We start from the raw sequence: 25,187 nt of genomic DNA, 5'->3' as shown, positions 1-25,187 counted from the left end.
GTGCTATGAAATATAAAAACATGCTCCACATCCAGTAATGTCCTGGACTCAAATTTTTGAAAAACCTTCGTGTAATACATAGAAATACTGGATAAAGAATAACATCTGACACTTTTATGGTACTAATCCAAATGCTTCACATATTTTATTTCTGGAATTGATATTATCATCATCCCCATTTTATGGAGAAGAGACATTTTTTTTTAAGCTGAATTTATAAAAATGAGGATACTCTACCAGGGCCAAAAACAAGTAAAAACCAGGCTGATGACCATGCATTGAAGCCGTGGGCTGCCCTGAGGGCTACGCCCATCCCAGGAATTAGAGGAGGCTTTGCACAGTGGAGAGTTAAAACGAAGGCCACTGTATAAAGTTCAACCTGAGACCTATGCCTGAGAAGGGCTACAGCAGTGTAAGAATGGGCTACCAGTCACATCCATCTGTAGACCGAGTTGCCCAGTGATGACATGTGTTGTAAGACTTCTGCAATGAACCACTGGGCAACAAGAATTACAATAAAATGAATGTGCATGTTTAATTTTTTAAAAATGAAATATTTTTGTTTCTCAAGATTGATGAGGAACTAGTAACCTGCATAAAATGTTTGTTCCTGTTACCTCCTACCATGATGGGGGCAAAGTGATTACAATGACCATGTGAAAACTGGAAGACAAACTTTGTAAAGAAGCAACATCATCTACTTAACAGTTAATCGTTATTTTAAGAAGAGTGTTCCAGAAGATAATTAGGATGCGCAGTTGCAAAAGGTACATTAACATCATTCTGTGAAGAATGATTTTTCATTTAAATCAGAGTTCTTTTAAATTGCTTTCACTCATTTTCAATTCCAAGTTTTCTTGTGCACATACAAAAAGTGGAATGGTAGCTATTTATGCACTGGCTCTATTAGCAGAAAATTCTGAAAACAGTTACAAGATTCCAGTTTTGTATCCGATGCTTTAAATAGAAAATCACATATACTCATTCCTAAAAAGAGAGCTAAAAATAGATTCCTCTTTTCCAGCCAGTTTATGAAGTCAAAGCATAATCTTTGGAAGTTCATGCTGTCAAATGTGAAACATCTGACATTATGATGAATACTAATCCAAATTCAGTTTAAAAATTCAACATTGAGAAAAAATGATTCGTGACAAGATGAGTATAAATTTGGATGAATACATTTGTAATAAAAATGTCCATCCTAAAATAAAAAACACTGTGCAGAAGTGTACTTGAAATTTGTTGTGGTACAGACATAATTCATAATTTTTTCCAAACAAGCTGTCAGTTAACATAGAGATCATACTTGTTAAAATTTACCAATTAAAATTCATTGTGGTAAAATATATATGATATTAAATTGATCATTTTAAGCATTTTTATTGTAAAATATACATAACAAAATTTACCATTTTAACCATTTTTAAGTATACAGTTCAGTGGCATTAAGTACATTCACATTGTTATGCAACCATCACCACCATCCCTCTCCAGAACTTTGTCATCATCTCATACCCATTAAATACAAACTCCCCATTCCCTCATTCCCCCAGCCACCTGTAACCGTTGTTCTAGTTTCTGTCTCTATAAATTTGACTCTAGGAACCTAATGTAAGTGGAGTCATATAGTATTTATCCTTTTATGTCGGGCTTATTTCACTTAGCTTAATGTCCTCAAGGTTCATCCATGTTGTAGCATGCATTAGAATTTCATTCCTTTGTAAGGTTGAATAATACACAATTGTATATGTAGACCACATTTTATTAATTCATTTATACCTCCATGGATATTTGGGTTAATTCTACTTCTTGGCTGTTACAAATAATGTTGCTATTAACATTGCTATATACAAGTAAATACCTGTTTGAGTCCCTGCTTTCAGTTCTGTAGACATACATACCCAGAAGTACAATTGTTGGATCATATTGGCATTCTATGTTGAATGTTTTGAGGAATCACCATACTGTTTTCCACAACAGCTGCATCATTTTACATTCCCACCAGCAATGCACAGAGTTCCAATTTCTCTACATCTTCACCAACACTTTTCTCTTTTAAAATAACAGCCATTGTAATGAGTATGAAAGGATTTCACATTGTACTTTTGACAAAATTTGCCAATTAAAAAAAAGTATGCACAGAGTAACCAAACAACAAAATATCTGAGAAGCTGATGTTGAATAATACTTTTTAAAAAGTGAGCATGGCAGTCTATTTTTTCTTTTTTTTTTTATTCTTATGTCTTTTTTTTTTTTTTTTAGATTTTATTGGGGAAGGGGAACAGGACTTTATTGGGGGACAGTGTGTATTTCCAGGACTTTTTTCCAGTCGGTTGTTGTCCTTTCAATCTTAGTTGTGGAGGGTGCTGTTCAGCTCCAGGTCCAATTGCCGTTGCTAGTTGCAGGGGGCTCAGCCCACCATCCCTTGCGGGAGTCAAACCTGCAACCTTGTGGTTGAGAGGACACACTCCAACCAACTGAGCCATCCGAAGGCAGCTCAGCTCAAGGTGCCATGTTCAATCTTAGTTGCAGGGGGCGTTGCCCACCATCCCTTGTGGGACTCGAGGAATTGAACTGGCAACCTTGTGGTTGGAGCCCACTGGCCCATGTGGGAAGTCAACCGGCAGCCTTCGGAGTTAGGAGCATGACGCTCCAACTGCCTGAGCCACCGGGCTGGCCCAGCAGTCTATTTTTTCTGTTGCCCATCATCAAGCAGACATTAGAAACGTTTGAACTGTTGAAGAACTGCTTTGTAAATCAACGTGTGTTGTCTTCATTAATAGTGAACATTTTTTTTGTAAATAGTTCCTATATTTCTTGAGTTCTTTAGTAAGTTGGAAATCTTTAATGAATTTGTTCAATGAAGGGTGTGCCAATGAACTTTTGAAGCTTTTGGCAAACCATATGACTGAAAACAAATCTCACAAATAGACATTGAAATTTGGCTCTTAAGGAAACTAAACAAAATAAATAACTGAAAGATAAAATATGATTAAAAATTTAATTTTGAAATTCTATAACTTTGTTCAACAGTTTTTCAACTTATGAAGGGACTCCTAATTTTAATTGGGTAAATGTGAATTCTGCATCAAAAGGGAATGAAATAGGAAAAAAGAGAAAAGAATAAAATTACCTATGATTTTGTAGCATCAAAATTTGGTGAAACATTCAAAAGAATTAATAAATGTAGAATTTATTTGATGAGTTTCATCTTATAAAAATTAAGTATTGAAGAAAGATACTCTGAGTTGACAAAAGACAGTATCTGAAAATATGAGGCCTGAAATATTTATTTTTAATATGAAAAAAATGTACTTGAAAATATTATCCATTTAGCAAAATCTGTCTGAGCTTAACAGCTATCTCAGTACCTGCAGAGACAGAATATTCTCAATTTGAAATGTGGACTATAAAGAAGAATCAAATGAAGAGGTTTTCAATTCCAAGTCATTTGACTATAAAATGCAACTTTGAAGAAGGTTGCAGGGAATTTTATTTAAAAATTAAAAATAATAGGGCCGGCCCGGTGGCACAGGCGTTTGGAGCTCCGTGCACCTAACGCCGAAGGCTGCCGGTTCGATTTCCACATGGGCCAGTGGTCTCTCAACCACAAGGTTGCCAGTTGGATTCTTCAACTCCCGCAAGGGATGGTGGGCTCTGCCCCCTGCAACTAAGACTGAACACAGCACCTTGAACTGAGCTGCCGATGAGCTCCTGGATGGCTCAGTTGGTTGGAGCTTGTACTCTCAACCACAAGATTGCCAGTTTGGCTCCAGAAAGGGATGGTGGGCTGCGCCCCCTGCAACTAACAACTGGCAACTGGACCTGGAGCTGAGCTGCACCCTCCACAACTATGATTGAAAGGATAACAACTTGACTTGGAAAAAAGACCTGAAAGTGTACACTGTTCCCCAATAAAGTCCTGTTCCCCTTCCCCCAATAAAATAAAATAAAAAATAATAAAACCATATTGAAAAAATAGTTTTCAGAAAAATTCCAATGACAAGGCATTAGAGACAGTCAGCTTAGAAATGGACTAAAGTGTACAAATATGTGCTAAGCATGATTTCCTGCTTATATTATTTTTTTAAATTCAGATAATACAAAAAGTTTTAAAATTTTTAGAAATAATTTTATTTTTTAAATAGTTTTTTAATAGAATGATTGTATAGGTCCCTTTGAAACAATTGTCAGTCAATAGCTATTTCAAGCAATTATATAGTCTTAATTATTTTTGTGCTTTTTTTCAATCTCAAATGTTCTGGTTTGGAGCATAAATTATATATATGGTCACCTTATTGATGAACTTCATTGATGGATAAAGCAAATAGATAAAACAGCCATTAAGGATAAAGAATATTTGAACAATATACACAATAAGCTTGACTTAATGAAAATCATAAAACAATTTAAAAACACCCATTCTTCTCAAGAACAAATGAAAAATTAACCATATAGTATCCCTTAAACTAAATCACAATAAATTTTAGACTGAAGTTCATGCAGACCATTGTCTATTACTATAAAGCAATTATATTAGAAATCAATAATAATAACAAAACAAAACCTCCCATAGACATTTTTTTTTTTAATTAAAAAATCACTAAATGCAAGGATGTGGAGAAAAGGGAACCTAATGCGGAAGGCTGCCGGTTCAATTCCCACATGGGCCAGTGGGCTCTCAACCACAAGGTTGCTGGTTTGATTCCACAACTCCCACAGGGGATGGTGGGCTCCGCCCCTGCAACTAAGATTGAACACGGCACCTTGAGCTGAGCTGCCGCTGAATTCAGTTGGTTGGAGCGTGTCCTCTCAACCACAAGGTTGCCAGTTCGACTCCCGCAAGGGATGGTGGGCTGTGCCCCCTGCAACTAGCAATGGTAAGTGGACCTAGAGCTGAACTGCGTCCTCCACAACTACGATTGAAAGGACAACAACTTGACTTGGAAAAAAAAATCCTGGAAGTACACACTGTTCCCCACTAAAGTCCTGTTCCCCTTCCCCAATAAAATCTTTAAAAAATATCTATATCTATATCTATATATATATATACACACACACACACATAAAAACATATTCTGAACAACTATTCCAATAAATTTGAAAATTTTGAGAAAACATATTTAAAAAGTAACTTTTCAAAAGTCTCAAGAAAAAATAGAATACTATGTAGTCTTATAACCATTTAAAAATTGAATCAGCAGTTGATTATCAGCAGTTTCTTCCCACAAGGTAAACACCTGATCAAGAGGGTTTTACAAGTGAATTCTATCAAATTTTCAAGAAAGAGATACGTACAGTGTTTCCCCGAAAATAAGACCTAGCCAGACAATCAGCTCTAATGCGTCTTTTGGAGCAAAAATTAACGTAAGACCCAGTTTATTTTACTATAATATAAGACCGGGTCTTATATAATATAATATAATATAATATAATATAATATAATATAATATAATATTAATTTTTGCTCCAAAAGATGCATTAGAGCTGATTGTTCGGCTAGGTCTTATTTTTGGGGAAACACGATACTTTCAATCTCACATAAACTGTTTGAAAATAGAATATAGAAAATGGGGCTAATTTTAGCTTGTTACTTCAATCAGACTAGGATAACATAAGAAAGGAATATTACAGGTTGGACCCTCCCATAACAAAGGCAAGATTCCTAAATTGAATATTGGCAAATTAAATAAAACAATATATAAAATATTTAATTTACCACAATAAAGTAGGGTTTAGCCCAGAAATGCAAGTTTGGTTATACAGAAAAAAATTAATATAATTCACCACATTAGCACATTTAAAGGAGAAAAACTTATAAGGTACCCAGAAATAAATCTAATGTGTTAAATCTTTATAAGAAAATCATAAACTTAATTAAATACATTTTTTAAAGACTTGAATAAATGCACAGATATACCATATTCATAGAGAAGATTTCTCATTATTCTAATAATGTCTGTTGTTCTCAAATTGATGTGCAGATTCCTAACAGAATTCTTACAGACTTTTTCATGGAACTTGATATGCTGGTTCTAAAATTTATGTAGAAGAGCAACAGGTAAAGAGAAGCTGAGACATTCCTAAAGAAGAACAAGAGGCAAGATATCAAAATGCAGAATAAAACCATAGCAATTAAAATGATGTGGAATTGGCAGAACCTATCTGATTAATGGAATACAATAGAAAGCCCAGAAACAGACACACACACATATAGATACTTAATATATGACCAAGTTCATGTTGCAGATAACTGTAATAAATAAATGGTGCTGAGATATTTAATTTTCCATAGGAAAAGATAAATAAATTAGTGCAATACATCTAAGCCAGTCTTTTTCAAATATTACCTGCAGTCAAAACTAATTTTCTTTGATAGATTCCTAATACACACCAAACATAAACTTCAAAAGAATTAAAGACCTAAATGTGAATAACAAAACATTTATACTTTCATTTTCTATAGGGGAATGTCTTTATGAAATCATAGTAGGAAGTAAATTCTTAAATAAGATTTTAAAGAAAGCAAAAAATCTTAAAGGATTTTGATTCAATCAAATCAAAATCTTTTGTTCATGAATGGACAGCAAAACAGGAGGAAATAAACTAAGAAACGATATATGCAACACACATAAAAACAAAAAAAAATAATACCAAGAATGTTTCGGAACTTCTACAACTCAATTTTTAAATAAGACAAACAACATAATAAAATAAATGGACAAAAAAGATCAACTATTGCAAACTTACGAGAGACACGGCACAAAACCACTGTCACTTACAAGACCACTCACTTTCAACACCAATTACCAGTTCAGGGGGTTCCCAAAACTACACTCAGGTTTGCTATTAATAATTCGCTAAAAGGACTCAGAGAACTCACTGAAAGCTGTTATACTCACAGTTACAGTTTATCACAGGGAAAGAATTAAAATCAATAAGCCTTTAAGATCTTTAAAAGATTAAAATGAGCCAAGAGAAGAAGCATATAGGGCAGTCCAGGAAAGTACCAAATCCAGAGCTTCCTGTTGATCTCTCTCCTTGGAGTCAGGACAGCGTTACTTTCCTGGCATCAGTGAGTATGCATGGAGTTTTGCCAGTTGGGGAAGCTCATCCAAACCTGGAGTCCAGTGTCTTTACTGGGGTTCCATGGTTGATTGCCCACCTCAGTCTTCAGCCCCTCCTGAGGCTAAGCTGATACCATGTGACTCAAAACTCCAACCATAAATGACACTGTTAATCACATCCTTAGCCTACCTGCTATGACCCAAAGCCCTCAGGCAAACAAAGACATTCCTATCAGGCAGACATCCCAAGGGCCTGGAGATTACCTGTGAGCAGCCTGGGGCCAAGATCAGACCTCTTTGGGGAAAGATCACATTCTTGACTACACAACCACAAATTATAGGGGGGAAAAAACTCATAAGTGGCTTATAAACACATGAAAATATGTCCAACCTCACTAGTAATTAAGGACTTGCGAATTAAAACCACAACGAGGTATTCTTTTATACTCAGGAATTTGGCAAAAAATAAAAAAATATGACAATAAGCGTTGAGGATATAGTCATGGGTACTCTCATCTACTCACCACGAGCATAACTTTTTTATTGAGATATAACTGACATATAACATTATATTAGTTTTAGGTATACAACATAATCATTTGATAAATGTATATATTTTAAAATGGTCACCACAATAGGTCTAGTTGAACATTCATTACCATACATAGTGTCATTTTTTTCCTTGTGATGAGAACTTTTAAAATTTACTCTCACCGCAACTTTCAAATATGCAATACAGTATTATTAACTGAAGTCACTGAGGAGGTTCAGAATGAGTCACCCCAAGATGTGCCTCTGGGCTATGTGGATTGTTTTGAGCTAAAGGCAACTTGAGCCTCAGGCTCAAGAGAAACTTCTTCTCCTCCCTTACTTATCAAGAAGAACTGGAATTAGGGACCTTGCCCCATAATGGGAGATTATCAGAGATATTCTCTTTTGAGCCACCTATAGGGCATGGCAAACTTCTATTTACTAAATATATGCTCTTCCTATCACTCTGCAATAACCTCTTAAAGCCCCCAAGGCACCATACCTCCCTAGCTCAGAATGTCATATATATCCATTTTCCCTTTCTGTCTCTGAACCTCTTGTGCGTGTGAGGTCTTTGACTTTCTCATGTATGCAGGCTTTCCATACATATGTATGTATTAATATGTATTAAATTTGGTAATTTTCTCTTGCTAATGCTTCTCATCTCTGGATGATTATTAGACTAGCCGAAATAACCTTGGGAGTAGAGGAAAGTTTTTACCTTCACATCACCATGCTGTATGTTACATCCCCATGACTTCTTTATTTTATAACTGGAAGTTTGCACCTTTTGACAACCCTCACCCATTTTGCCCCCCCCTCCACCCCTCCTCTGGCAACCACCAATTGGTTCTCTGTATGAGTTCTTCTTTTTTTCTTTATTATTATTATTTTTTTAAGATTTTATTGGGGAAGGGGAACAGGACTTTATTGGGGAACAGTGTGCACTTCCAGGATTTTTTCCAAGTCAAGTTGTTGTCCTTTCAATCTTAGTTGTGAAGGGCGCAGCTCAGCTCCAGGTCCAATTGCCGCTGCTAGTTGTAGGGGCCACAGCCCACAATCCCTTGCAGGAGTGGAGTTGAATCGTCAACCTTTGTGGTTGAGAGGACGCGCTCCAACCAACTGAGCCATCCGGGAGCTCAGCGGCAGCTCAGTTCAAGGTGCCGTGATCGATCTTAGTTGCAGGGGGCGGAGCCCACCATCCCTTGCAGGACTTGAGGAGTTGAACCGGCAACCTTGTGGTTGAGAGCCCACTGGCCCATGTGGGAATCGAACCGGCAGCCTTCGGAGTTAGGAGCACGGAGCTCTAACCACCTGAGCCACCGGGCCAGCCAAAGTTCTTCTTTTTTCAGATTCCACATATGAAGGAGGTCATGTACTTGCCTGTCTTGACTTATTTCACTTAGCATAGTGCCCTCAAGGTCCATCCATGTTATCACAAATGGCCACATTTCCTTTTTGATGGCTAAATAATATTTCATTGTATAAACCACATATTCTTGATCCATGCATCCATCAATGGACACTAAGTTTCCCATGTCTTGGCTATTGTAAACAGTGCTGCAATGATCATGGGGGTGCAGCTATCTTTTCCATTTAGTGTTTTCATTTCCTTTGGATAAATACCCTCAAGTGGAATTACTGGACCATAAGGCAGTTTTATTTTAATTTTTTGAGGAATTACCATACTGTTTTCCTTAGTGGCTGCACCAATTTACATTCTCACCAACAATGCACAAGGATTCCCTTTTCTTCACATCCTTGCCAACACTTATTTCTTATCTTTTTGACAATAGCTATTCTAACTGGTGTGAGGTGATATCTCATTGTGGATTTGCTTTGCATTTTCCTGATGATTAGTGACATTGAGCACCTTTTCATGTATCTGTTGACCATCTGTGTGTCTTCTTTGGAAAAAATGTCTATTCAGATCCTCTGCGCATTTTTAAATCAGTGTTTTTTTGTTATTGAGATGTATGAGTTCTTTATGTATTTTGGGTATTAACCCCTTATCAGATATATGACTTGTAAATATTTTCTCCCATTCCTTAGGTTGTATTTTCACTTTGTTAATGGTTTCCTTTGCTGTGCAGAAACTTTATTTTAATAGAGTGGTAAATTGGAGGAACAATTGGAGAACAATTTGGCCATACAAAGTAAAACTGAAAATATGCACAGCTCTAGAGTCAGTCTTAAATAAAATAGGTGAAACACACAAAAATGTCTATAGCAACAAGGTTTGTCATAGCTGCAAATTGGAGACATCCTAAATGTCCATCACCAGGAGAATGGATGAATTAATTGTGGCATAAAGTTTTAAAAAGTATGTATTACTTAAGGATATTTGCCTAAGTGTTACAGTTTTAAAGAAATGCAAGGCAATCATAAATAGCAAGTTAAGCATAATGAATATTGGGGGGATGAAAGTGGAGGTGAGTAGAATGGTACAGACAAGGGGACTTTGGCTGCATTGCCAGTGTTTCATTTAAGTGTAGGGTAGTGAGTATATGGATATCTGTTGTGTCATTCTGTATACCTTTGTGTCATTCTTTATACCTTTTGAGTTCTTAAATAGTGTATAGTACTTTTGAAAATTAAATATATGTAAGTGTGTGTGTGTGTGTGTGTGTGTGTGTACTCATATGTATACACTGGGATGCCAAAAAAATGTATACAAGTGGACACTTTGGCCAACGTTGCTCAAACAGTAGTTTGTCATAATCAGAAGTGTCTGGACGCTGATGGTAAACACTTTGAGCATCTCCTGTAATTGCAGAAGTCAAACATGACTTGTATTAATCTTTTGTTATTGGTATATATTATCACAATTTTAATAGTTTTTTCCTTTCTTAAAATGTGTATACATGTTTTTGGCACCCTCTGTATACACACACACACACACACACACACACACACACACACACACCATAGCCTGTTTTGTTATGTATCAATTGGTTTATGCCTTATATTATTACCCAATAATTGCCTTTACACCCTAAATGTTGAAAGAAAGGGCAATCAACAATTTTACATTTATGTAGAGGATGTGCGAAAGTAATTTCTACAACTTTCACTCATGCAGGTTTACTAAGCTCTACTTTTAGATCCCACCTAGAATGATTCCATGGGCGTCTTTCTTGTTTGGCATCTGTACTGCTGTACTACCCTACAGGTGAGGTGGTCTGGTAATCCAGGAAAAGATGTGCCCAAGTGCCTATGATGTTAGATGGTGGGAGATTTAAAGGACGGATAAAGCAGTTTCTCCTTCAGCCATTCAGAATGTATTAGGAGAGGGCAGGAAGAATACAGAGGTAACTAACAAAGTAAGGCAATAGATGATCAACAGCCGTCTGCCAGTGCAGTAACCCCACAGTGGTTTGAAGAAGGTCTTGGAGGGGAATGCAAGAGCTTGAAGTGCTCAAATAAAGTTTGCACATGGATTTTTATGAGCAGCTCACAAGGACCTCAATGTAATCAGCCTTATCCATCATGATGATCTTATGATCAGAGCTCTTATGGAAGTAAAACTTGTTTCTAGAAAATCATTTTAAATATTACACCAATCTCCTTACAACGACATTTTTAAAAATCGGTAAGCACTCAGAATATTTTTATGTTTTTTTTAGCAGTCATTCCAACTCTGTTATTTAACTTCACTCTGACAGAGAAGCTTGTAATCACTGACATTTCCAGACTTTTACTCCTGGGACTTAAAAAGCCATATGTGAATGTATTTACTGACTTGATGTAAATAAAGAATAGCTTCAGATTTCCAAGCAACATGCACACATCTCTCATAAACACCACAGTCATCTTTCAGCTTAAACCAGTGTGCTTTCCTCTCTTTTTTTCTAGGCCGAAAGCTCAGATTTTGATATTTTGTTGCCCATACTATATTGGAAAGTATGAGAGCCTCTTGTGAATTAATTCTGTTTGTCACACAAGAGGAAAACGAAGCAAAAGCAAATGCTTTCAAAAATGTACTGGAGGGGTGGCAGGGTGGCTCAGTTGGTTGGAGCATGGTCTCTCAAAGACTGGGTTGCGGGTTTGGTTCCTGCATGGGATGGTGGGCTGCGCCCCTGCAACTGGGGATTGGGAACAGCGACTGGACTTGGAGCTGGGTTGCGCCCTCCACGGCTGGATTGAGGGACAATGACTTGGAGCTGATGGGCCCTGGAGGGGCATGCTGTTCCCCAATATTCCCCAATAAAATAAAATTATATATGTATATATATATATATATGTATGTATATATATATATATATATATATATATATATATATATATATATATATATATCTCAATAAAGCCCAAAAAGTTAAGTAAATAATATTATTAAAAAATGTACTGGAAACAATGATCCATTTACATCGTGTAATTGGGTAAATAAAGTATAGTACCAAAGACATTCTGGTTGAGAGATCTGTGACCACAGATAAATAATTTAAGCATCTTTCTGCCACATTTTTAGGAAAGAAAATATACCCACTGTCCTAATGTTCAGAAATTATTCTAATATTGACTTAGAATGTATGGACTGCAGTATAATCAGTGAATTATAGCTTTAATTATGTGGTAATTTGTTTAAGGTCAACTCTCCATAAAAACGAGAAGGTTTAGGTGGCAGGCATATGGGAAAACAGACACACACTAAAATCTTAACTAGTGTGTTTAGGAAAAATTAGTACTATTTCATTGGATATTCTGGTAATCTCAGCATTAATCTGAAATCCCCCATGTTCCGGACCCTGAGACTGAAAATCTCTTAGAATTGGGAAAAGGGAAGAAAATGAATATTGAGCTCCCACTACATGCTGTACACCATACTGGGGGCTTCACACAAATGCCCTATTCGATGTTATTGCTCTCATTTTGTAGGTGCGGAATCCCTCATTTAACAGTTCCAGGCACTTATGTGTACCCTGTCATGCGATGAGTGTGGTTTGAAAACCCATGGCTATTTCTTGGGGCCAGCACCATTCTTCACAGGTTTGTTTTTCTTAAGATTTGTATTGGGGAGGGGGAACAGGACTTTATTGGGGAACAGTGTGTACTTCCAGGACTTTTCCCAAGTCAAGTTGTCCCTTCAATCTTAGTTGTGGAGAGCGCAGCTCAGCTCCACCCCTCACTGGAAGAGCATGTACCACCTTTTCCCACCAAATCAGTATGTAACAGCCTCATCCCACCCAGCAAACTATATGTCCTGGGGACAAGAGCTCTCTTGCCCACGCATTCTCTCTCACTCTCTCCTTCTCTCTCTCTCTCTCTTTCTTTCTCTCTCACCTCCACGGCTGGGCCTGTTCTCTTCCTTGAACATACCACTAATACCGGGGACCTAGGTTTTCTCTCTCTTTCTCTGTCTTTCTCTCTCTGTCTCTGTCTCTCTGTCTCTCCTTCTCTCCCACCTCAGGCTAGGCCTGTTCTCTTCTCTGAGAATGTATCACTAATAAACCCTGCTTGCATATTGATCAGCTTGCTGACCTTTCATACTTCACTGCCTCAGCAAGAAGAACTGAGACTACTGTAACAGATCCAAAAGATAAATTCAAGAATACTTTCCCTAAATGGGACAGGGAGCTGTTGGGACATTTTAATTGATAAAATGATTTAATGAGATTTGTCATGTGGAAAATTTACTAGGGAGCAGGATGGAGCCCGGTCTAGAAAATGAACATTCTGGCCAAAGGACAGGTGTGATCCCGAAACGCTTCACTTGGATTTTTGAAATAAATTTTAATGTTATTTTGGCAGCTATATTTAACTCAGAAACATTAGTTTTCTTTATCTATAATATTTAACAGTGCATACCTAAAATAATTAATACATTAAATGTGAAAACATAACTGCTTTTCTTTCAATATTGTTAAATGAGAATTCACGTTTACAGATAATGTCTACAAGGAAATTGCCTATATTATGGGTCATTTCAGCCTTCTACTTTTGTCTCTTGCATAGCCCCTAATGTTGGATAAAATAATTCACTGCTCACTTCAATCTGCATTTAAAAATGGAAAAAGGGAAATTAATGAAGAATCCAATTTTGTGCTCTGGTATCACTGAAGAGGAAAAAAAACATCACAGTGAAAATCTTCCACCATATACTAAGAAACTAAAACTATTTATCTGTGTATTTTACTCTTTCCTGCCCTCCCTACTCCTATGGAAAATGGTAGATAAGAGTGGGGATCCAAGTCTGGGCTAGGATTTCCTCATAGGAGGGAAACCTTATAAAAAAAAAAAGACAGAAAAATTACCCAATAGATTGAAATTCATAGCTAGTTCTCTTCCAAAGCAGGAAAAGTCTTTGCAGGGAATTTTCTTCCCAACCACAACAAGAGATAAATAATAAATTGCTTTTACACTTCTACAGCTACGGAAGTGACTTAAAATTGATGCCTTTAATTTACTTCTAACAGTGTGGATAAGGGCAGAGTCAGACAAGGATGTCTTTCTTGTCCTGCAACAATTGGAAAGAAAAACGTGTGTCTTGAAGGTGAAGGAGCATATTAGCTATTTCAGATGACCTGATTATCTCTACAGCTGACTACCCACAGTCTATTCTGTCCTACCACCACAAAGCCCCGGTGGGAGGAGGCCTGGTGGGGTTGGCCTCGCAGCTGGGTTTGGCCTGGCCTAAGGCAAGGAAAACTTAGGGCTGCAGCAAATTTTGCAGAGCCCAAGAGAGAATGGCCAAGTCCTGTTTGAAGAAGAGGACTGAATCTATCCAACTCAGTCAGTGAGAAAGCAGGAGGGAAGTTTCAGAAGCTGAGGTATGATGCCAAACGGGTGTCAGAGGCAAGATGGAGAGCTTCAAGCAGGGGCAAGGGAAAGGCAGGGGATGGATTGGAGTGGCCAGGGGGAAGGTCTGGATAAGGGTCTGACACAAGGAACCATGCTCATGTTTGCATGGACAGTATTTTTTAAAGGCCTGTTGATTCTATATCTTGCTTTGGGTGGTGGTTACACAGGTATACATAATTTTAAAACTCATTGAACACCTAAGATCATAGCTTTTATTGTATGTTAATTATACTTTTGACTTTTTTTTTTTTAAAGCCCATTAGAAGTAGATACAGCAGGAAATTGCGGGAGCAGAAATTACAATCTTATCGTACCCTCAGAGTTTATTTTGAACACAAGGGTAATAAATTTTCATAAGGCCTCCTTTACACTTATAAAAATTAGGTGAAGAGAGACTGCATTGCCAAAAATCTGAACTGAAATAAAGAGGAGAGTTTGGTTTCAAAGTTCAGTTGGACTTTGGTGTATATGAAAGTGTTTCAGAGGTAGTGGATTCTGCTTTTTGGTAAGATTGTAATAGGTCTAATTTCTTTTGCACCAGGAGGCCTCTGGGCATTGTGAGAAGCCAGGAGGGAGAACTGAAATTAATCTGGACAATAATTTAAAATATAATACTATCTCCCTTGTGAACAAAAGGACCTAAGAAGTCTATGTTTAATGAAAAAAAAGTTTGCATTCCTTAGTATGGATATAGGCTGTACCTTCTAGTGGCAATAGGATATAAGAACAATATACAAAATCAATAGCTTCCTTGTCTAACAGTAATGACCAATTAGAAACTGTATTGAAGGGGAAAAAAAGCCCATTCACAATTATAGCAAAATCATGCAATACCTCATTCATAATAAACCTATTAAGGTTTACTTACTGAAGGACATAGGAGAGGACTTAAATGAATTGAAAGATATACCTTTTCCGTTAATTAAATAAATTCAACATTTTAAGAAATTTCTATTAGAGAATTCAATATTGTGAATTAAATATTGTGGGGCTGGCCCGGTGGCTCAGGCGGTTGGAGCTCCATGCTCCTAACTCAAAAGACTGCCGGTTGGATTCCCACATGGGCCAGTGGGCTCTCAACCACAAGGTTGCCAGTTCAACTCCTCAAGTCCCGCAAGGGATGGTGAGCTGTGCCCCTTGCAACCAGCAACGGGCAACTGGACCTGGAGCTGAGCTGCGCCCTCCACAACTAAGACTGAAAGGACAACAACTTGACTTGGGAAAAAAAAAAAAAAGGTCCTGGAGGTACACACTGTTCCCCAATAAAGTCCTGTTCCCTTTCCCCAATAAAATCTTAAAAAATAAAATTGGGATGGGAAAAATAAGATACAACATCTAGAAGCTTTAAAAAAAGATTGGTAAAATTGATTTGATATTAAAACACATAAAACTTTTGCAGCAACATGAATATAGTAATATGAGAAAGAATATGTGGATAGGTAATATCAATAAAGTTTAAGGGGCTGATATCCATAATAAATAAGAAGCTACCACCTATCTAAAAATAATAATAATAAACAAATGAGCAAAGAACACGAACAAGAAATTCTTAGAAAATATACTGCAAATATCTAATGAGCCCTTTATAATATGCTCAGCTTCACTACTGATCAGGGACATGCAATAAAAATAGCAGTGAGGTATTTTTGTTCTTAAACTTTAAAATATTGATTATAGCCAATGATTTCAAGGGTGTGAGGAAACAGGTACCCTAAAATATTGTTGGTGTCTATCAAATTTTAGAAAGTAAATACACTTTGATCCAGCAATTCCATCTACTATGGATATACACATTAGGATATTCATTGCAACACTGTTTGTAATAGCACCCTCCCCAACACAACCTAAGTGTCTATCCATAGGAAAATACATTGTGGAAAACATACAAGAGACACTTATGCAGCCATTAGACTGAATGAAGTTGGCCATAAGGGCTGTCAAGGAAAATTTTCAAGATGCGATATTAAGTGAAAAAACAAAAAACCAAAAACAACCCCCCAAAAAACCAAAGAGAAAAAAAATTTCTTACTCAAGCGTCTTTAAAAACAAACAAACTTTGAGGTAAAAAGTCACAAAATAAGACTGGCTTTCAGACGCTACTCAGGAGGATGAGCTCACGCACCCATTCAGCCTTGGTAGAAGCGTTTAGCCAAGAACAGCATGAATGTGCTGATCTTCATGGATCTTTTTCCATGTCTCCCAGATTACTAAATTCTACTCCACTGACACACTGAATAACTGACAGTTTGTCAAATGCATGCCAGCATATTTTAAAAGGTAAATGAGAGGAAGAGGTTGGTACTGCTTACTCAGTTCCCTAGGCACACGCCGCATTTTGGCTCTGGGGTGAAAGCATTCTCAGTCATAATCTGATCACAAGATTCAAAATAACTAGAATGCTCAATCCCTCAAACGCAGCACTCCATTATTAATTATTTTATTTTTTGTGGCGGAGGAAGCGTATATAACCATAAAACCAAATTAACATCAGGGATGTTGTTTTAAAAATTCACAATTATAGGGTGTGGTCTGATAAGTGAAAAATTAATGAGAATTTAAGACATTTACACAACTATAGAGGTTATTCAATTTTACAAACTCACTTGCAAGGAAAGATCCCTTCAAACTCTGTTTTCAAAACCTGTGAAGAATGGTGCTGGCCCCAAGAAATAGCCATGGGTTTTCAAACCACACTCATTGCATGACAGGGTACACATAAGTGCCTGGAACTGTTAAATGAGGGATTCCGCACCTACAAAATGAGAGCAATAACATCGAATAGGGCATTTGTGTGAAGCCCCCAGTATGGTGTACAGCATGTAGTGGGAGCTCAATATTCATTTTCTTCCCTTTTCCCAATTCTAAGAGATTTTCAGTCTCAGGGTCCGGAACATGGGGGATTTCAGATTAATGCTGAGATTACCAGAATATCCAATGAAATAGTACTAATTTTTCCTAAACACACTAGTTAAGATTTTAGTGTGTGTCTGTTTTCCCATATGCCTGCCACCTAAACCCTCTCGTTTTTATGGAGAGTTGACCTTAAACAAATTACCACGTAATTAAAGCTATAATTCACTGATTCTAAGACTTATATTACCATTTGAAACTTTAACATCACGTAGTACCTATTGACAAGTTTCTACAAATTTCAGGGTAAGATTTCAGATTTTTCTGAATGTGACTTATCTGAAATATACATTTAAGAAAATGAATGCTCCAAAGCTGTTTTCCTTTCAGGGTGCATTTACCTAGGAGAAAGGACTATTTGAGAGAACCCCTTCCTCTCCTTTTGTTGCTTTTCACTGTGCAGCCATAATATTAAGGACCACAACCAGATGCATCTGTTCTTTGAGCTCAGGGAATGACAACTTGGAGTCCTCCAGTGTTTAAGGTTCTCTCCCCTGCCTTGCCATGGCCACTCATGTGGGTTCCCACGTATTCAGTGTGAAAGGACAGCCTTGGACCAAATATTGTCAAGGCTCTTTCAAGCTCTAAAATTCTATGATCAGTGGTCAAATAATGAACAACAAACTCACTAACCAACCAAGCAAATTACATTTCCTGCGGCCAAATTCTCAGAGCCCAGTCATCTTTACTGAACAGAGGGAAGAGCTAAATTGCTCAAGAGAAGTGCCACACACAAAAGAAAGAGTAATAAGAAATAGCACTTTTCTGTCACTATCTAAACATGACCTAAAAACAAAATACAAATAGGGCTTAAAACTTTAAAGTGTATACTTAGCACATTGACTTCCTTTTCTAAGACTGGAAAGTATTCCCTCATAATTACAAAGTGTCATCATAGATACCTTTTCTCTTAATGATGTTATACTAACAAAACTAAAATTATACATTTGTAAAGTGTGAACATTCTTACATTACATAAATACCTGTATTTATGACACTTTTTAAAATTGAAAACATGCATTTTGTTTGAATTTCTAGCCCAACATAATATTTGAAGGTGAGAGAAAACAAACTGATATAAATGAACTTCTGGGCACTTTTGTTTAGTTTGACATTTAGGTAAGTCACTCTCAAACAAACAGACAGTCATGGGGTACTTGAGTTTCTTTAATTCTGCACAGCCAAGTGGACAACTCCCATGTAATGTTTATTCAAAACAAGATCTACTGAGATATTAACTAGACTTATTGTGGTGATCATTTCACAATTTATACAAATATCAAATCATGTTGTATATCTGAAACTAATATAATGTTATAGGCCAATTATATCTCAATACACAAAACAAAACACAAGACCTACTCTTGTAAAGTCCCAGATAGTCTGGGAAAGGGTGGCCTTTCTATTGCTCAGGGTGTAAGGCCTCCTCTTCTGGGTCAAAACAGAAAGGACCTGGGAGGCGGAGGTTTCTGCTTATCCAGGTCATTTGCACGTCACTTCACAGCCTCTCTCTTGCTTCTTTGCTGCCCCTACAGACAAACACATAGACCATTTTTAATTTCAAAACTTCATCGATTTCCTTAAGGGAAATAGGGGAAGAATGAACAAGATCTCTAAGCTTCTGGTCTATGTGGCTGACCTCTAGTTGCAGATTTCCAAGGAGACTAACACGTAGAACCTTCTTCCCCCAGGCCTCCTTCCTCCTTAATCAGCAGTACTTAAGGTAAAGGCCTTCAACAATGGAAGTCAAATAGTCCCTCCAGGAGGTACTCCATCAAAATTTGCATTACTGAGAGGCTTCCCGGAGGACTGACTTCACCGTTCTCTTCTAGAGGCTGACTGTAAACGTGAAAATGCTCGTGAAAAATTAGGAATAGTTTACAAAATGTAGAATTTTTGGCTATGAAATGCAAAGACTGCCCTCCAATTTTCTCACCCTTTTAGATGCTACCATGGAAATTTGTGTAAAGGCCCTGCAAAATGACAGTTTTGGTTAAGTTCCAGAAAGGTCAGGCATTATTTTAACCGAGTAGAAAAACAAAGGTATATGACTACAGTTTGCAAGATAAAAGTTCAACGATTAAATTCGCCACTTGCTTCAATACTTCAATAATTGGACCGGTAGACCCTTTAGGGAAGAAAAACATAGCAACTGGTGTATAAAATTACTGAGTTAAGGCGGGCACTGGATTCCGAGATGCGGAGCTAGGAGGTGGCAAACCACTGTGGTATATGCTATCTCCACGGTAGTTTGATCTACTCCTTAAGTAGCGCTTGATTGTTCTTTATGAATGCTGCACATAGGTGGATAAAAAGAGCACAGTTGATTTGAACAGTTTGTAAATTCTGAAACCGACTCTACCTTAAGTTTACACAGCAGCGGACAATTTATTCAGTCCAAGGCAGCCGCCAAGGCAAAAGTAATTCCCTTCCAGTTGGCGCTATTACAAGGGAAACCAAGAATCCTTTAAAATATATGAATGCCAAAGAACTGGAGTTAAGTTACTGGAGTGAGGCTGTGTAAAGCTTTGGTGACTCATTAAAGGAAGTTGGGAACTGGGGTCTTAGCATTCGGGGAACACAGAAGAAACAGAAAAGTTGGGGAGCTAGCGGAGTGTCGCTGCACACATTTACCTTTGATTGGCGGAACCACTCAGACTTTTCTTTATGGCGTCACCGGGTACCTGCCTGTAGAAAGGCCCCGTCCCAGTGACGTCACGACTCGCTGACCAATGAAAGGCCTTAGTCTGCAGGCCGCGAGGAGGGTTGTGGGCCCTTTTTTGTGAATGAAGCTCCACGGAACAGCCCTCCTGGGGTCCCCCGGCGCCGCGGCCCGCTGTACTCGGGTGCCTGGGCAGCAGCGTCCGCGGCCGTGGTGGACGCGAGCGGTCACCCCGGGCAGCCCCAGCTGCCCGAGGCAGCACTGTCGTGTCGGCAGCGCCAGCGGGCTGCGGGCACCTGGGGGCGGGCTGGGGGGCGCCGGCAGCGGCAGGAGGCGCTGTAGCCAGGGCTGCGGCGCGGGTTCCGCGGCGGCCGCTGGAGGGAGCGGGGCAGGCGCGGTGGGCCCGGCCACTCCTCCAGCTCCTGCGCGGCCGCCTCCTGCCGGGCTCGGCCGGCGCCCGCCGTCCCCACAGCTCCACTCCGCGCTCACTGTTCCGAGCGCCCGCGCGCGGGGCTGGCGGGGGCTTCGGCGGGCGCGCGGGGCCATGCTTGTGGCCCCCTAACGGACCGCGGCCGCCTCCATGAAGCGGAAGAACGAGCGGCGGCCAAACTGGGCCGCCGCGCCCCCCTGCTCGCGGCGCGGCTCGTCGTCCTCGTTGGGAGTGAAGAAGATCCGCAGCTCCACGTCGCAGGAACTGCATCACCTGGACCAGCCGGAGGACCTGTACCTGGACATCACCGGTGAGCCGGCGGGCGAGCGCGTGGCGGGGCGCCCTGGACACACGGCACTCTGCGCGGTGGTCCCAGCCCACCCACCTCCCGCAGCAGTGGAGGCGCCTCCACCCCCACCCCCATAAAAGCCGCAGCCGGCCACACCCCCTCCTGGAACTGGGTGCCCGGGGAGCGCCCCTCTACCCCGAGTTGCCATCTGCGTTTGTGGCGAGCTGTAACTTTACCCGTTTGGTTCCCTCCTACGCCAGCAAGGTGGGCCGAGGGTCACCTTTCTAGATGGCTGGCGTCAGATCGGCGCCACGGGGTTTTTCTAAGTTCGGGTTGATAACCGCCTCCTAGGGGTGCCAGCTCGGTTGGCCCTCACAGGAGCCTGAACCTCGGAGTCACCCCAGAGGATTCCCCGAGCGCGCGGAACACGCCCGCATGGGAGCTGCCCTGTTTGTGTGGCGTTTGCCAAACCGCCGCTACTGGGTAGGAAATGGAGTCCCGCCTAACGCGGCGTACCCCGGCCGGGTGCGACAGCCACCTCCCTGCCCTGGCCCTCTCCGCACCGCTCCCTCCCCAGCGCGCGCACGCGGTCATTGCCCTCCCGGGCTTCGAGAAGCACCGTGTCACGTGGATGGCATTTGAACCCGTCAGCATGCTGAATGCCCAGAATTGTCACTTTTGAGAAATCGCAGCCAGCCACCGCAGGTAGAAAAGCAGCCCGTCGATAGCTGTTTCATTATTAGTGCTGATTCTGCAATTCTTAAAGACTAATAAATCCAATTTGGCAGCTGTTGGGTTTGCCAGGATCGACACTGAACCCTGTGAAAGCATTACATGGGATGATGTGTGTGGAAACGCTTTGTAAACAGCCGTCTACAATTTTGAGGGAATTTGCAGTCTGTTTTGTGCGACGCGTAGTGTGTGCATCTCGTGTAAACCTCGGTGTGTCTGGGGTTTTTATAAATGGTTTTCCGCCCTTCGCTTTTGATGCACTAGGTGAACTGGAGTGGTCAGGGTATTAATTTAGAAAGCATTCAGACAAACACAGAAATGTCGTAGAAATTATTTTCTAGGTTAACGGATAGTTGGAAACTAAGATCCATTTTTGAAAAACCTAAAAGTAGAGCGGAAGGTTTCTCAACCTTGGTGGGTGGCCCTTGGGAAAAGAGGAGGGAGGAGGAAGGAGTTGCCTTATGCCCCTGTCCCCAGCTAGCACCTGCGGGGCCCATGGTGGCGCGTACCGCCGCAGGAGGTGCAGCCAGCTTGCTGATGATGAGACCAGGTCCCACCATGGTGTGCACTCCGCGGAGATGGCCCTGCCGAGAAGGACTGGGAGTGGAGGACCCACACATTCTTTATGCATTCCTTAGTTATATTTCTTCAAAGAAACTGTTTAATAGCATTTTATTTTAGGGCAAGTAACGCACTTACATGGTACAGAACTCTTAATTCTAGCGGTACACAGGAGTATAGTGAAAAGTTGGTCTCAGCCACTGGGTGTCCTTCCTCAGAGGCAATGCATGTTCCTAGTTTCTTGTGAATCCTTTCAGAAATAGACTAGGAGTGCACACACAGAGATACTCTGCCATACCCAAGCACAGGTAGCATACATCTTGTTTTGCACATTGGTTTTTCTTCACACTATTTCTTAGCAGATTTATTGTTTTATATTAGTACAGGCAAAACTGCCTCATTTGCTTTTAGTTACTGCTTAGGCCAAGGTAGATATGGTTTTAAAATCTAAAGCCATGAAAAAATATATGTGGATTTAAATGTATATATGTTTTATAACTTGTTTAGACAGCTTCCTATTGATGAACATTTAGGTTGGCTCCAGTCAAAAAGGAAGTTTTTGACAATAAAGTCACTGGAGTAAATCTTCCTCCTTTATGGAGAAAACAACGCAATGTGGCTGGCTTTCCTGAGACAGGGGCCCATGAATTACCAGCAGAATATTGAGGAAACAGTTGGTGCAGTATATAAAATCAAAATGCTGTTACTTCAGATGATGGTAGGGTCCAGCCTCGGTGTGAGATCACTCAAGGGTAGTAAGAGAGTTAACTTCCTTGAGATTTCTCCAGGTGTCCCTTAGTGACAGTCTTCGATTCCTGGAATACTGAATCAGTCTGTTTTGGTGTGATATACAAGACAAATTAAAGTGACTGGATGCAGGGTGGGGATTACTTTTTATTGGCTTTGTAGGGAAGGCTTGAGGCCTCATCCACAGCAAATGGCAACCTGGTCCCATTCTTGCCAACTTGTTTTCCCCTGTCATTGTTTTTTTAAAAAGCAATGCATGCACATTTTTAGAGTCAAACGGTACCACAGGAGATATATAGATATCGTCTCTCCAGTAATATTTTCTTTCCCTTATGCATATTCAAGTTTCTACAAATTGTGCCATACCAACCAGAGCAGTCCTCTTTTTAAAGGCTGCATGGTATTGCATTGTATGGCTGAAGTGTGATTTATTTAATGGTAATAAATAGTTACTCTGGGGGGGGTCTTCCACTCCCTACTGCAAATGGCTTCAGTAGCATCAGTGTTCATGTCTATCTACATGCGTGACTGTATCTGTAGAGTAAACTAGAAGTGAAGAGGCTGGGCCATAGTATATACAGGGTTATCTATTCATCAGTGGACTTTGGGCAATTATAAATAATGCTGCTATGAACATTTGTGTACAAGTTTTTGTGTGGACATATGTTTTCAGCTCCTTTGGGTATATACGTAGGAGTGGAATTGCTGGGTCGCATGGTAACTTCATGTTTAATCTTTTGAGCAACTGCCAGACTTTTTTCCAAAGTGGCTGCACCACCAGCAATGTACTAGGTGTTCTCCGTCCTCGCTAGCTTATTTTAGGATTATGAAAATTCTTTCCCAATGTAGTTGGTTTGTAAAAATTAATGCACATTATCACTTCTGCCCACTCTGCCCTTAAATACATTATTATTTTTTTTACTTTAGCTACTTGACTTTTTTTTTTTTTTTAAAAAGGGCACAGCTCAAAGTGGCCCATGCGGGGATTGAACCGGCAACCTTGGTGTTAGTAGCAATGTGCTCTAACCAACTGAGTTAACTGGCCACCTGACATTTTTATTATAGCCTGTTTTATCTGTAAGTTGAATTCTCTTAGATCCCAGGGTATTTCATGTGTATGCATTTAATATAGAATGCTCACTGCCTATTGTTGTTCCTGTAGTCCTTTATTATGTCGTCCGTATTGTTTAGTGGCTAGCCAGACACCTCACTACACTGGGCATTTACTCTTACTAGGAGCAGACTGATGGGGAAATGGGGGTTGTTTATTCCCACCCCAATCCCATCAAGCTGTCATTGACCATTCATTGAGTTCTTGCCATGTGCAGTGACATGGATTTTTACCTGAACTGTATTCCTGGTGCAGTTCCAGTGCGCCATGTGAAAGAAAGTTCATAAATACAGTGTAAACTGTATACATTAATGCTAGAGAGATACTGAGCAAAGATGATCAGAATTAGTTGTTACCAGTCAAGGAAGCTGAGGGAAGAAGGGAAGTGAGGAAGGTTTTCAACTGGATTTGGAACTAGATAACCTCCAAGATGGAAGAATTACCAAAGGAACAAATATTGGGCACGGTCAGGTTTTTGATTTTCCTATGAACTTCCTTGCGGCCAGAAGTCTGAATCTTTTGGATCTCTATGTTCTTATCCTGTAAATAGGGCCCTCTATAAACGATAGTGTGCATTCCCCTTTCTTTCCTCTTTATTAATAGAGGGAAACAGTTTTTAAAGAGATAACACTGGTGCATAACCTCTGTTTGGTAATTTATGGGATTGATAGTTGGTCCAGAAATTCAATTTATTTTACTTTTAAAATTTCTGACTAGTAAAGGAAATTGGTAATAACTACTGGCTAAAAAAAGATTCTTGGTGGTTTGTCTTTAATTAAAAAAAATTTTTTTGAATGTCTGCCATGATGCTCTACCTTTTAAACAGTGTCTATATTATTACAGTAAGTCATTTTATTGGAGAAACTCTACTCGAGGTCGTGATTGTCATCTGAAAGCACTAATTAATGGTATATTAGATACTCATCGAATAAAATTAAACAGATACACCATTGCTTGCCCCCTTTTCTTTTTAGGATTTCAAAAAAAATCACACTACACATCATTAGACAGGGAAAATTTATTCATTAATTCAAGAAGTATTTATTGAATGCTTACTATATAAAAGTCATTCATATTCATTGTTTACAATGATAGAAGTATATTTTTCTTGACAGAAAAGGGATGCTGTTATCTGGGGCACTGATTCAAGAAGGAAATAAATTCGTTTTTCAAGAGTTTCATGTAGTAGATGATTGAGTTTCAATAATTGAAGCTCATCAAAGTACGGAGTATTATTTTTCTTCTTGTTTATGACTTCTATACTTATTTTTAAATTTGTACATGATGTGAATTAATTTTCTTGATTTATGTGCTTGTTTAATTCTTCAAAATCTTTTACTTCTGTT

At 39.4% G+C, this 25,187-nt stretch overlaps 1 protein-coding gene across 7 annotated transcripts in view; it reads left to right on the top strand.

Moving 5' to 3' along the window:
• Positions 1-20,087: 20,087 nt before the first annotated feature.
• The window catches only part of CDC14B (cell division cycle 14B), an 85,018-nt gene continuing 79,918 nt past the window's right edge, over positions 20,088-25,187 (top strand). For 3 of the 7 annotated variants that reach the window (XM_033123086.1, XM_033123084.1, XM_033123088.1), the window contains exon 1: positions 20,418-20,711. In XM_033123086.1, coding sequence (XP_032978977.1) covers positions 20,552-20,711 — 160 coding nt within the window. In that variant the 5' untranslated portion in view covers positions 20,418-20,551. Of the gene's footprint in view, positions 20,712-25,187 lie in introns of all 7 variants that reach the window. The other 4 variants (XM_033123082.1, XM_033123090.1, XM_033123087.1 and 1 more) reach the window with 4 other exon arrangements.

Source organism: Rhinolophus ferrumequinum, chromosome 12 (genome assembly GCF_004115265.2).
Source record: "Rhinolophus ferrumequinum isolate MPI-CBG mRhiFer1 chromosome 12, mRhiFer1_v1.p, whole genome shotgun sequence".
Lineage (NCBI taxonomy): Eukaryota > Metazoa > Chordata > Mammalia > Chiroptera > Rhinolophidae > Rhinolophus > Rhinolophus ferrumequinum.
Note: the sequence above shows the minus strand (reverse complement) of the source record. Positions and strands in the feature narration are given on the sequence as shown.